Source organism: Rousettus aegyptiacus, unplaced genomic scaffold, assembly GCF_014176215.1.
Source record: "Rousettus aegyptiacus isolate mRouAeg1 unplaced genomic scaffold, mRouAeg1.p scaffold_m13_p_6, whole genome shotgun sequence".
Lineage (NCBI taxonomy): Eukaryota > Metazoa > Chordata > Mammalia > Chiroptera > Pteropodidae > Rousettus > Rousettus aegyptiacus.
Window position 1 is genome coordinate 34512525 of NW_023416309.1, and position 13166 is coordinate 34525690.

General features: G+C 31.8%; 1 protein-coding gene across 6 annotated transcripts in view; it reads left to right on the forward strand.

Moving 5' to 3' along the window:
• EXOC6 (exocyst complex component 6) overlaps positions 1–13166 on the forward strand; it is a 168404-nt gene that overhangs the window by 112634 nt on the left and 42604 nt on the right. For 5 of the 6 annotated variants that reach the window (XM_036222110.1, XM_016151301.2, XM_036222112.1 and 2 more), the window contains exon 19: positions 12649–12790. In XM_036222110.1, coding sequence (XP_036078003.1) covers positions 12649–12790 — 142 coding nt within the window. Of the gene's footprint in view, positions 1–5865; positions 7978–12648; positions 12791–13166 lie in introns of those variants that run through there. The other variant, XM_036222113.1, reaches the window with a different exon arrangement.

A 13166-nucleotide genomic window follows, 5' to 3' on the forward strand; every position in this document is an offset into this window, starting at 1 on the left:
TGAAACACTGGATTCTTCAGATGAAGAGTGCAAAAGCCAAAGTAATTATGGTGAACGTACATAGTGTCATTAGGTACATTCAGAAATCATAGAACTTTGGTTAAAACATGAATGGAGGAGTTTTTATACACATAAAATAGGAAAAATTTTATAGATCCTTTTATCTCATGATAAGCTATATCTCAACACAAAAATAAAGTATTTAATTTGGAGCCTATCCAACTGCCTCCAACCATCTCCCTTGTTTAAGATGGGAAAAAAAAAATGTTATTCTCTTTCTTTGTCAGGAGTTGTTTGAAAGGGCTGATTAGAATAGTTGAAGAAAGGTGTTGCTAAAAAATAGAAGAATTTCTTAAAAAGATTTTTATTGTGAATGTATGCCAAAGAACTTTTAGACACTTACCCTGGGATGATATTCCTAATTACTGTCCTTAAGTCGAAAAAGGGAACCTGTATATATACTTAATTTTTATATCAACTGATTTCTTAAAAAGTGTTTCTTATACAATATACATTAAATTGACTTCATTTTGTTGTCAGTATAAATCTCCATACTTCCAGCCATCCTCAATAAGAAACATGTGCATGTGCATGTACTTGTATACAGATATGCCCATTATGTTTTTATGTTGCACTACCTACTTCACAGGTTGGCACCAGGTGATGGTAGGGATTTTGTGCATAACTGTGGTAAGATTAATAGAGGGTATATGTTAAAAATATTTGGGGTAAATGCCACATCTCAGAGGCTGATAACTGAAGGGAAATCATACTTTCTTGTAAGACATATTCTAGGGACATATTCTCGAGTCTCTCCTGGCCTAACTAAATCACTCATATACTCTATTATGATGTTTTGTATAGTTTTAGTGAGTATTCATGTGCTATTTTGAATTTTTATGTCATCTAATATGGGTTTTTCTATAAAGGAAATTAAGTTTTATACAATGTAGATCAACAAATGCAACAATAAATATAGAGCATAATCAAATAAAAAGATAATTATAGTTCACAGTTACAAAAAGGGAAAATAGTCCTAACAACAGTGTACTCCCATTTAAGGGATGAACTATAAGCATAATCCCGAAGCAAAAACGTTAAATTATTGACTATGGTAAATTTTAGCCAAAGTTGATAGTTATATCAGGACTTAGTGTATTCTCTAAAATCCTGAAATTGTGTAAAATGTTCATCTAAATAGTTTTATTTCAAGAACAGAGGCAATGTTATTAAATGTATATTTTTTAAGTAAAACATGGCATTATTTATATAAGCCACCATTTTTATTTAAATATTTTAAGCTAAAAATGATTCATTAGTTTCAAGTTTACCTTTGACCCAAATAGAGCGAGGGGCCAGTTCTAAACACCTTCCACCCTCAAAGAAGCTTCAGAAGATATTTATCATGGTCAGTCCCAGGTCATTCATCTTAAGCAGAACTAGCTGTCCTGCTAATAGACACGAAGAGTTAAGTAAGTATGGAGGCTTTGACTGTGTTCAGAAACATTGCCATGAGTGAGAGTCATTGTGAGCTGTGAAACCAAGAGCCACTCTTTCAAATAGTTTAAGTATTGGCCAATACCATAATTAGACACAGACGTAGATTCTGTGGGGTAAAGGTGTCTCTCTTACCCTTCAACCCTAAAAAGTACCTAACACTGAGCACTGTTAGTTTAAAACTCCACTGTTGGCTTTACTGCGTGTTTAGTTTTTGTCAGTCCCTACCATTATTGCAAAAGAATTTTTTTCTCTGTCAAAGACAGTTTTAATGTGTATTTGCTGACCCCATTACCCAGTAATATGGGTACCAGAAAAGTTATAATCCACCCCGTAGAATTTTGCCCTCTGCTCACAAGGTAGGAGAACAATAAAAATAAATGGGTAGTAATGATTTTGATGGAACCCAGGGAAAGAACTTTATCATTTTCACTTTTCTGCTTCATTTGTGACAGCAGTAGAAATCTGTAGGGTTTGGAGGATCACCAGAATTGTCCACTCGAATACCTCTATCTCCAAGGTTGGATGAGTGAGAGAATTGGTATATTATTTCCCTCATCTTTTTCTCTTAAGAGAGTCAGCCAGGCTATGCAGGGGATGGAAAAAGTAAAGAACTTTCTTGCTTCCATTTTAACCAACCTATTCATCTGCATTTCGCTGTGCTCTAGCAGAGAAGCCAGGCTCTCCACTGGCCATAGGAATTTGCAGCAAGCTAAATAGGCAGTATTTATAATAATGATAGGCAGTATTTATAATAATAATCAATAGGCAATATTTATAGTAATAATAGGTAGTATTTATAGTAATGATAAATAGGCAGTATTTATAATAAGGTATTTCCCCATTACCCAAAGTATTAAGCTGCCTTCCTAAATGTTTTATCTGTCCCAAGGAACTTGTGTTTTATGATTCAATTAGAGCTAAACACATTTATATGTTATTGTTCAAACACATTTATATGTTATTGTTCATGAGAACTAGGGTAGTGAAGTGAGGAGAGCATAGAATGGGCTCTAGAGTTAGAAAGACTTATGTTTGAACCTTAGATTTGTAATTTACTGTCTCTGGGATCCTGGCAAGTTGCTTGAACTCTCTGAGCCTCGTACCTTCTGCAAAATGGGCATAATCCATTTTTCTCATATGACTGTCATAGGATGAAATTATAAGAATGTGTAAAAAAGTTGCTTGGCATGGTGCTTGGCTAAAGTAGGCCCTCTTAACAAATATTAGTTTTGTCTTTTCTCTGTTATTGTTTTAAGACCATTCATAGTATTAGTTTCATTTTAATGTATTTTCATTTTAATGTATTTATGCCTACATTTTAGCTCATTATTTAGCTGTGGATTTTATACTTTTGCACTATACAGCCTTTTAAAAAATTATTAATTGTGAAAAATATTCACTATAAAACTAGCGAATGTCAGGGAAGTCTGAATAGTATGTGAAATAAATATTATTATATCCCTAAATTAGTACTCTTGGAATCAGCAGATTTTACTCTTTCAAATGTGTAAATGTCCCTCCTCGTTTCTAATAATTTTTTCCTTAACAATTAGAAAATACAGCTAAGTATAGAAGAAAATAAAAATTTTTTTGTCAATATGGTAATTGTCTTCTAATTAGATTCTTCCAGTATTTTCTCCTCACTTTAGTGCATCCTACTACATACCAGTGACGATTATTCTTTCTAAAGCACATTCTAATCTTATTTCCCTATTCAGAAACTTCAGAGTCTCTTGCTAATTAAGTAAAACTTCCACAAGCTAAAAAAAAAAATTATTCCAGCTTCTTTTCAGATACATTTCTGACCATGGGCATCCAAAGTGGAAAAATCATTGTGTCCTGAATCTATCTATCTTCCATTTTCTAACTTGGCTTCATATATAACTGTAAAAATTCCATATTTCTTCCAAAAGCCATCTTTAGTGCTACCTCCTCTTTCATGAAGCATTTGCTAATTCCACTTAACCATATGTGAATACTTTGTCCCACATTTACAGTTTTATTTCTATTTTGTTTTGTACTGGAGTTGTTCGTAATTTGCCTTCTTTTTCCTATTATAATTTAATTGTTTTATGTCAGGAACTATATCTACTCATCATTATATCTTCTATACTATAGCACTTAAACAATGTCAAACAGAGTAAGTACTTGATAAGTATTTTTTAAGTTAATATGAGAGAAATAGTGAAGAAATGGACTATACAAAAGTCATTTTCTTATATATATGAAGAATATAAAAGGTGTACTGCACAAATCAGAATTTTTGAATCAAGAAATTTGTCAAATATAGAAAACTTTCCAGTTTTGAAGAGAAAGTTTGCAGTCTGTTATTTACAGACATAAATTTAGAAAATGTGAAAGTTATTTAGTAAAGATGAGATCAATACTGATTATAAATATTTGTATATTTATCCCTTCATACATACCTCCATGAAAGAATAATATAATAATTCAAATCACAATTCTATATATGTAACTGTAAATTGAGTAGCGATTAAAACAGTAAAAGACCTGACAGCACCAGAATAACTGTAGATTTTTGGCACTAACGACAACTTGTCCCGTTGAAGAGATCCACAGGCTTTCACTTGACCTTTTTACTCATTTAGTATAGTAATTCTTAAGTACTTATTAAGCTTCCTGCAGTTAAACCCATATACATATTCAAAATACAGAAGTGATATTCATAAGTGATACTAACCTTGCTATCTCCAAAAAGTATAAATTGTTTCTTGTCCTCTATTTAAGAAAGCAAAGTTAGATTTGGGCATCAATTTTAGTTTCGTATGAGAAATTTTAAAAGGTTTGGCACTTGAATGTCCAGTGTTTTGAAAAAGTTATTTATATGAGATAGTTCTTTCTATGATGATAAATGAGGTATTTCTGTGACATGTTTTGATATCCATTTCCATAGTTTCATAATAAATTGGTTCCAAGTACACAAAAATCAACAAGAGCAAACCATTGACAGTGCATCAGAGAGTTAAAAAAATTTGAGAGAGAATGTAAATGAAAAAGTTAAAAATGGTCAAAGCCACAGAATTTCTATTTTTTCTTAATGTAATAAAACAATTAAGTGATTTTCACTACTAAAAGTTAATTGCAAAAGGGGAATCTTGCTTTTTAGGTGAAAATGAACATACATGAATCTTACAGTTTTAATTCTTTTGGGTATTTATTAAGTTGATGTCTCTATTAGCTTGAAAAATATTGGTGAGAAATTTAATTTCACAAATTGTAAGTCTTATGTGTGTATATAGCATAGCATACTTAAGTATTTCCCTGCTGTCAAAGATTGTAGAAAACAGTATTTTGAATTGCTTTTAATCAGAGCATAGTTGGAAAAAGTAGTAGTAATAGATGTTTTTAGGAGGAAACAGCATGAGAATTTTAGTAGGAAGTCAGTAGATTAGGAGAGAACTATGAGACCTGATCTGTGAGTAACATCATGGAGATGTAAATGGAAATAATTTAAATGGACTCTTCTGAGCCTATAGACTAAATACATGTATAGATACAGCATAAGTGTACATTCAAACATATGCACACTTACAAGTGTCTTATAATTTTTTTCTTTAACAGCTATAGATGAAATAGACAAGATCATCGATACAGGCTTAATAAGCAAAGTACCATTTTGAACAGGAAGATTAAGTACTAGAAACAAATGAAAATGCACCATCTGGCAGTTTTACTACCAGATGGCAACAGAATTCATGTTTAGAAAGTTACTTGGGTTTTTGCAGATAGGAATGGGGAAGTTCTAGGAATGCAAATGCTGTCTTCTCTTTAGCCTGTGTTCCATAATAGAAAAAAATAAAAAATACTCCTCCCCCCCCCCCAAGTTAAATGGGAAAAAGTTGACATTGGGGAAGGAAAAAAAGGAGTTAAAATGTGTGAATAAGGGATTATTTAAATTGGAATTGTGTTTTATTATGAGCAAATAAAGACAGCCAAAAAGGTGGTCAGATCCCCTGAGGAGAAAAAAAGTCAGTAGGAAAAGATGTTGGAGTTGGAAGTCTTTTATGCAAACCATGATCTGGTGATGCCAAAGAACCATTTTTTCTCTTCTCTTGTATGGAGCAAACGGTAACAGAAAAGGATGAATTGATGGAAGAGGTGGAATAGCCTTGGTACAGTCATAATTACAAGATGTTTGCAGATCAGGTAGAGAGAACAGAAAATGCAGCAGGCCAAGATGCTGATATATACTTATAAGAAAAATTTATGCAAAATACTATAATACAAAAAATAAAGAGATTGGACTTTGTAAAATCCCAGCAAAGGAGCACAATCTGATGAATATTACATATAAGAGTGGAGTTTAGAAGATGAGCAACATTTTAATTACTTTTTTTCATTCAGACTTTAGGTATTGTAGGAAAGCTGTCATGTTTTTTTAAATCCTTCTGCCTCTTATGGAAATCAGTATGATAGAAAGTAGCATTGAGATTAAAAGCCTCTGTCAATTCTTTGGAAGCAAGAGGAGAGCAGTTGGCAAAGTACTACTGTAGATGTGTGTAAGGACTTATTCTTCACTCTCAATATTGTTGAATATCATTTGCAAGGTTGTCACTAGAAAAAAATGGTAAGTAAATAACTTACCTTGATCTTTTCCTCCCATTTTGTATAGGTTTTGTTTTGTTTTAATGTATATCTTCCCTTCATTTGATAGATTTTCCTTATTCTTTTTAGAGTCTCATCCCAAGTACTACCTCAACTAGAAGTGACTCTAATAGTATCTACCCAATCCTATTCCCGTAATCTAGGATTTAGTCCAGTGAAACTGTCTGTTGAATTCTGTATGCATATACCCCAAAACTCTCGGTATTCCTAAATTTGAGAATACTGCCGTGTCATGTAACTTCAGCCACGTATTTATATATATTAAGATAGAGTCGGTTAGCTTGGTAACATTTGTACATTTTACTAATGATCATGTGGAAACCACTTATATTGTCTTACCTATTAGTGATTCTGGCAATTTCTTTGCAAATTTTAAGTCATATGGGGTTGTGAAATAGTACATTTTAATGATTATATAGTCTTGATACTCTGAGCTAAATGCTTATGTAAAGCAATGAGGATGACTACTGGCACGGAGCTGTTGCTTTAATAATAATTCCTGGGATGCTTCAGTTTTTCAGTCTTAATTCTGTGGCTTAGCCATTGTACATAGTCACCACACAGAAAATTATAGCTCATTTTTAACTTCCCTTGCTTTTCTTACATTTGCCAAGTGAGAGAAGTTATAGGGCCTTAATATTTTACCAATTCCCAGTTTAAACAGATGCCTGCCTGACTGCCCAATTTGCTGTTGCCAAGTAGATTTAAGAGTTAGGAATAATCTTTGTCAGCTCCCAAGAAGTTAGACTAACTCCTTTTCCTGCTACTCTGGGTAAAAGTGCATGCAGCTTTCAGCATTTTATCTAGATTTCTGATATTAACAGTAGCTTGGAAGCAGAGGCATTTCTTCAAAACCTTGACCTCTTCTAGACTTTTACTGCTTTGCTTGTCCTAGCATTCTCCTTCTGCCTATTAAAATTAATTCAATGATAGTCATGCAACTCTTGCGACAGCAACAATGATAACTTGCATAAAGCCAAAAACCTGGTATTGTACGTCATCTAAGGCCATGTTCAAAAGATTGTTTAAAAAAAAAAGAAAATGCCACCAAAATTTGTTGAGCCTTTTGGTTGGGATAAGAAAGTTTTGAATGAAATAGAAATATACCAATATTGTAGGAGTCCTGAAGCTTTCCCAGCTTGGAGAATATTTTCCCCCCAACTTTAAGATAATTAATTGTGTTCTATTTAATCCGTGTGTGTGTGTGTGTGTGTGTGTGTGTCTGTGTCTGTGTGTGTGTGTGTCTGTGTGTGTCTATCCCTCCATGTCTGTTAGTCCCAAGAGCAAGCATTTATGTTACTGTCTCATATCCTTATGATGAGGAATTATTGGAGAAAGCCTAAAAAGGGAGAATGGAAATTCATAATTGACTGTGGGTATCGTGGTTAACTGATGTGATAACCAGTTCTTTTGGAGCTAGAGCTAATTAGATGGGGACAGAAAGAGTATGAGAGAAATATCAAAGTGCAAAAGAAGTATTTTGGAGAATGTTGAGGGTGTTACAAGTGAGTATATTTTTATAGGCCTATGAATTTTTTGGGCATAATCTCAAAAATCTGTCTTCAAGATGGTGTTAAAGTTATTATTAAAACTCACTAAAGGAATTCATCTTGATATTTAAACCGTATAACTCATCCCTTCTCTATTGGGAATCTGAGACATTTCAGTGTTATACGTTTCAGTGTTATGCAAAGTGTTCAGCTGAAAAATGATTAAGACCTATCTTATTAGATAGAGGAATCTTTGTGTATTTTGAAATAATCTTGGGGCAATTTTCACATTTTATACAAATGTTTTAGATATGTTTTTTTCCTGATTTAATAACATTCTTTACATTAGAGCAAGATGTAGTTTCATATAATAAAACTTTAGTGAGTCTTCTGTAAAATAGAAGAAAGAATAATAAATTTCTTAAATTAAAATGTCTACTTTTTAACTAGGCATCTTTTTATATTTAATTAAGAATTTATATCTAATTTTAGTGTTTACTCCACCTTTGATGAAAGTCCTCACTCTTTTGGTCTGTGTGTTTTCAAAGGATATAAATTGTGGTTCTTTAGGAGTCTGACTGAGTCATTAAAATACTTTCCTTCCTCATTTGCCTTTCCTCTGAAGAGACTATTTCACAGTCTCATAACTGAAATTTTTATAGCAAACTGAGAGGCAGTGAGTTTGAAATCTTTAGCAACATTCTACTGCTTTAAGTTAACTTAAAAAAAGTAATAAATAACTTTAAACAGCCATACAGAATCAAAATTAATTAATTTACTTACCAATGTTAGATTTAAATTTCAAATTGACCACAATTTTATTTCAGTTTACACTTTTTTTTCTGGCAAGAATTACATAACTTTTTAAAACAAAACCTGCTGTCAATATAAAGAATAATAAATACAACACAGTATTTCTGAGTATATATATTCCTTTTCACTTAAATAAAAAGGTAGTTTATTGTGCAAAGTCTACCGTTTCTGGGGATAGAAATAAAGGAAAATGGGCTCTCTTGGGATCATTAAGGAAGCTAGACGCATACAGAAAGAATGGTTGTGATTTCAAAAGCATATTTTTATGTTAAGTGTACTTGAGAGAATGAAAGCAGCATTGCTTTCAAATAATTACTGTTGAAATCAAACCTGCCTTTTTTTTTTTATTAGATCTTTGAAATAAGAGAATGGCGAGACAAATGAAAACTTCAAATGAAAATTTAAATGTGTCAAATTAGTTTTTAACATTCTGCATTTCTCCTACTATTAGAGTAGATATATCAAAATATTACTTTGAAACCAAAATAGTTTTGAACCATAATCTAATAAAATGTGTTATATTTTTGTTGCCATGTCATTTTATGATGTTTCAAAGGAAATAGAGTATCCTTAGCCTAATCTGTAATAGTAAATTATTTTGGAAATTTGGTTTGACATACAAACAGATGTGTTTTCTTGATTCTTTTTAAACCGAGGGTTGGTGGTTTGTGATTTATTGTTCCAATGATTGGCATTAAAAGCCTTATTTCACAGCTTGCAGTGAGGGACTATTGGTAAAGAGTGTCTGTGTTCCACAAACTAAATTCAAAACGTGTCAATCAAGGTCTCACATAGGTTACTTAGAGAATGAGTTTTCTTACTGATTTCACCAAATGTCGCCTTATGCTGTCTTTGATTGGCATAGCCTGGCAGGGAGGATGGATGAATCTGTCACCGACTGGTTAATTGTGTTGCTGGTCTGGGTCTGACATCAGGTCTTTGACTCTTAAGTGGCTCAATACAAAACAAATTAGCAGATTGTAGTCATATTTCTCATTCTATATGCTTTGACTTTGTTGAATGCAGTCCATAAATCATATTGACTGACACACAAGTAAATGATGAAAGCTGCTTTTGAGACATGGATCTAGAAAGCAGTACTGTGAAGGTGCCATGGAAGGATGCATATGGCTGACCCTTTGGGAATTTCCTAGGAGCCAAATGTCTCTTTACCACAATTGTTCTTAGAAGAAAAGCTTTTGGGTAATGCAAAAAGGATCTAATATGTCAGCAGATTCTCTTTTACAAGTTCCTTTGAAATATAAGAAGTTTGTCTAAGGGTGTTCTCTCTTTGCAAGTTGTTTTTCAGCAAAATGTTAGAGTAAAGTAGTTACCTTTAAAAGTTTGGCAGGTGTTTTTACTTATTTATTGAACTTTGTGTTGTTAAGGGGAAAGAAAATGTTAATAGTTGCAATTTTTCAGTTGAGGGCAGCAGAAATTTGTAGGGGCTTAAATTTATTAAATATGCTATCTTTTCTCACTTTGTTTAGTTATTTTGGTTTTGTTTGTTAAAATGTTAAAGTCCAGAGTATCTCTAGTGAAAAAATCTAGTTTTTATGATAATTGTAGAAGTACTTAAGTTATTTTTATTCTAAAAAATGATATATTATTAGAGCACGAACAATAATAGCAATAATATTGTTCAGAAAAGAGTGTTTAGATTATACCAGAGAACCAAGGGCTATCTATAGGCATCAGAAATGAATTGCCAAAAATGTTTTTTGGGTGTGCAAATTTTTGGAACATTAAAATTTTTCTTTTTAAAAATAAGTAGTAGTTTAAATTTAAGAATATTCATGTACATTTTATAATTAGAAAGTCTACATTTAAAAACGTATAATTTTATAAACTATAACTTTAAAAATTTAAGAATCTGAACCTTTTTGATACTTCAATTTTGAGATATAAAAAATTTATTTCATTTAAAGATTTATAAAATATTTTACAAATATTTTAAACTTATGTCCTTAAGAGTATTAAGGCTATATTTAATATGCATAAGAAAAATAAATTTAGTATTAGTATTTTATTGTTACATATATGATTTAAACAAAAAACTAAATTCATATATGTGTCTGTGTGTATGGTTGCATGCACATGAGCTCCTGTATATTTGTGTTGTATATTTGTGTTTTCATTACCTGTTTCCAGCTGGTTTATGGAATAGTCTGTATTTCTGTACTCTTATCATCATTTTTGGCTCCAGTGCTATTGCTGCATAGTCACGTTAAATCTTAGAGATCACTTTAAAATAAGTTAAATCTTAGCAATCACCTAAAAATAAGGTATTAAATCCATGTTAAATCTTGGAGATCACCTTAAAATAAGACCATTGATATTGTGCAGTGTGTTTGTTTATGAAATGAATATAATAGTAATTTTGTTTTGGCAACTTATTAATCTGATTTTGTAGGTAGTTTATTATAGTGGCAACATAAGTAGGATATGGAGCTGATTGGATAGAGAACTACATTAAACTAAAATACACTAGTTGTTCCATTAGGTCAAAATGACATTTCCATTAAGAAGTCTCAAGCCTATTACATTGTAATTAAATTACATGCCATTGATTTCCCCTTTTTCTGCTTTTCCCCCCCCTCCCATTCATATTGATATTATTCTGCTTGGGTAATGAAGCTGCATGTCTCCCAGACTAATGCCTCTTGGGTTTGGGGGATCTTGAAGCATGCTGGGTTTTGCATTGCTTGTTACATTCCTTTTTGGCAGTTCATCAGTATCTGTCAAATTTATTGTTTGCATCGGCTTTTATCTCTAAAGATTTTGATTGAAAAATTGACATTCCATTTTGCATATGCAGTTTTTCACTGTGCATAATGTCTAAATGCTAAAGATTCATTCATAAAGGTTGCTTATTTCTAGTCTAACTTTAAATGTATAATTTAAAGAACAAATGTAGTTCTAGTAAATATTATGAAAATATTCTTTCATACTTTTCTAACACATCAACTGTAAACATTTTTATACCAATATATGTAGAATTTATGTTTGCGAGATGTTTTTCATTATTTTATAGCTTTCTTGGCCTTTGTGATAAGTAGGAAAGAAAAACAATTATCAAAAATCATTGGGTTAATATTTGTTAATGCAAATGAAGCAAAACATGGTACATTTTTCAAAAGTCATTATTTCTAACCATGTTCATGATATCCGAATCCTATTATATAATAGTGGGTTAGAGATAGCCATCTTAGGAGCAGTATTTTACTGGAAAACTTTAAAAGAGTTTTTATACTATTTTAAACTTCTAGTTGAAATAAAAAACCTGCTTAAAGAAACAGTTTATGCTAAAAGTGATATTGTATTATGATTCAGCTATGTAATCTAATGCTAAACATTTAAAGTCGTCATTTTTATCATTATTGAGAAACTATAGCCTTAATTAAGGCTATCAGTGAAAGTTTAGGAGTTTTTTAGGAGCTTTTTATAGTAGAATATATTTTGTAATGACATAGGTATAGTGAAAGAAAACCACAAGTACTTGTAGTTTACTTAACTACATATTTCTAAATTATATGATTTTAAAACTTACTTTTTAAACCTAAATGTAGATCTATAGATGATTTTGAAGTCATATTGGCAGGAAAGCCTTTTTTTTCCTTGCTAATTAAAGCTATGCTACAAACTAATGTTGTCATTAGAGGTAAGAAGTATGACTCAGTTTGTTTTGAATTTTAGGTACAGTTTAAATGGTAATAACTTAAATTACACTGTTTATTAATATTTTGATTCTGGCTTGGTGAATTATATAAAGGAGAGCTTAAAGAATATTATGTGAATAAAATTTCCTGTCAATATGACAGTTATTTTATGTCCTGAATGTCATATTTTAATGTGTGTTTTTCAGTATACTTGAGACATTTCTAGAGTTTGGAAATAATTAACTTTTTTACTTGTATTTTAATTTTCCTGTGTGCAGTTAGAGTTTTGATGATACTTATGTCCTGAGAAGGACAAGTGAACAAGAATATTAATTTTAATTCCCTATGCTAAAAGTTTATAGCCACTCAGATTATAAAAACAGAAAGGCCAATAATCACCATTGTACCCCCCCAAAAGCAACAAAAGATTGCCAAGTGTACATATTAGTGTGTATATATGTATATGTATGTATATATAATTTTTCTGATACTCTGTGAGGTATTTCTATGTTTCTTTCTTTGTTTAGTTATTTTTTGGTTTGGATATTTGTTTTAAACAGGGGAAAGTTGCCCAGACTGCTTGCATGTCTGCCTGCCAGCATCTGTCAACATCCTTAATGCAGATGTTACTGGACAATGAGTTAAAACAGATAAGCATGGGAGCTGTTCAGCAGTTTAACTTAGATGTCATACAGTGTGAATGTAAGTACTTTGTTGGTTAAATCTCATGCATTTCTAGGAATCTATATTTAAATTATATAGGGAAAAAAGGTATATAGTGGGACAGTTAAGAAAGGAAGGAAGAGGCCTGATTGAGCTAAACTTTCAGCAGCCTTAGAAGCAACTTGCCTCCAGGAAGAGATAAATATTTTAGCTTCACATTTAGGGCCTCTAGAGAGGCACCGAAGTGGCATTCCAGACCGGGATCATTAAAAAGATGGTTCATTTTCCCCCTTATTTCTTCTTCTGGTCATTCTTGCCAGGACTCCCCAAATGTTTGTCATAAATGGAATCATTCCATGTTTGTCATTCTTACTTTCCCTGTAAGTAACTTTTTAGATATTTTCTAAAAGGATGA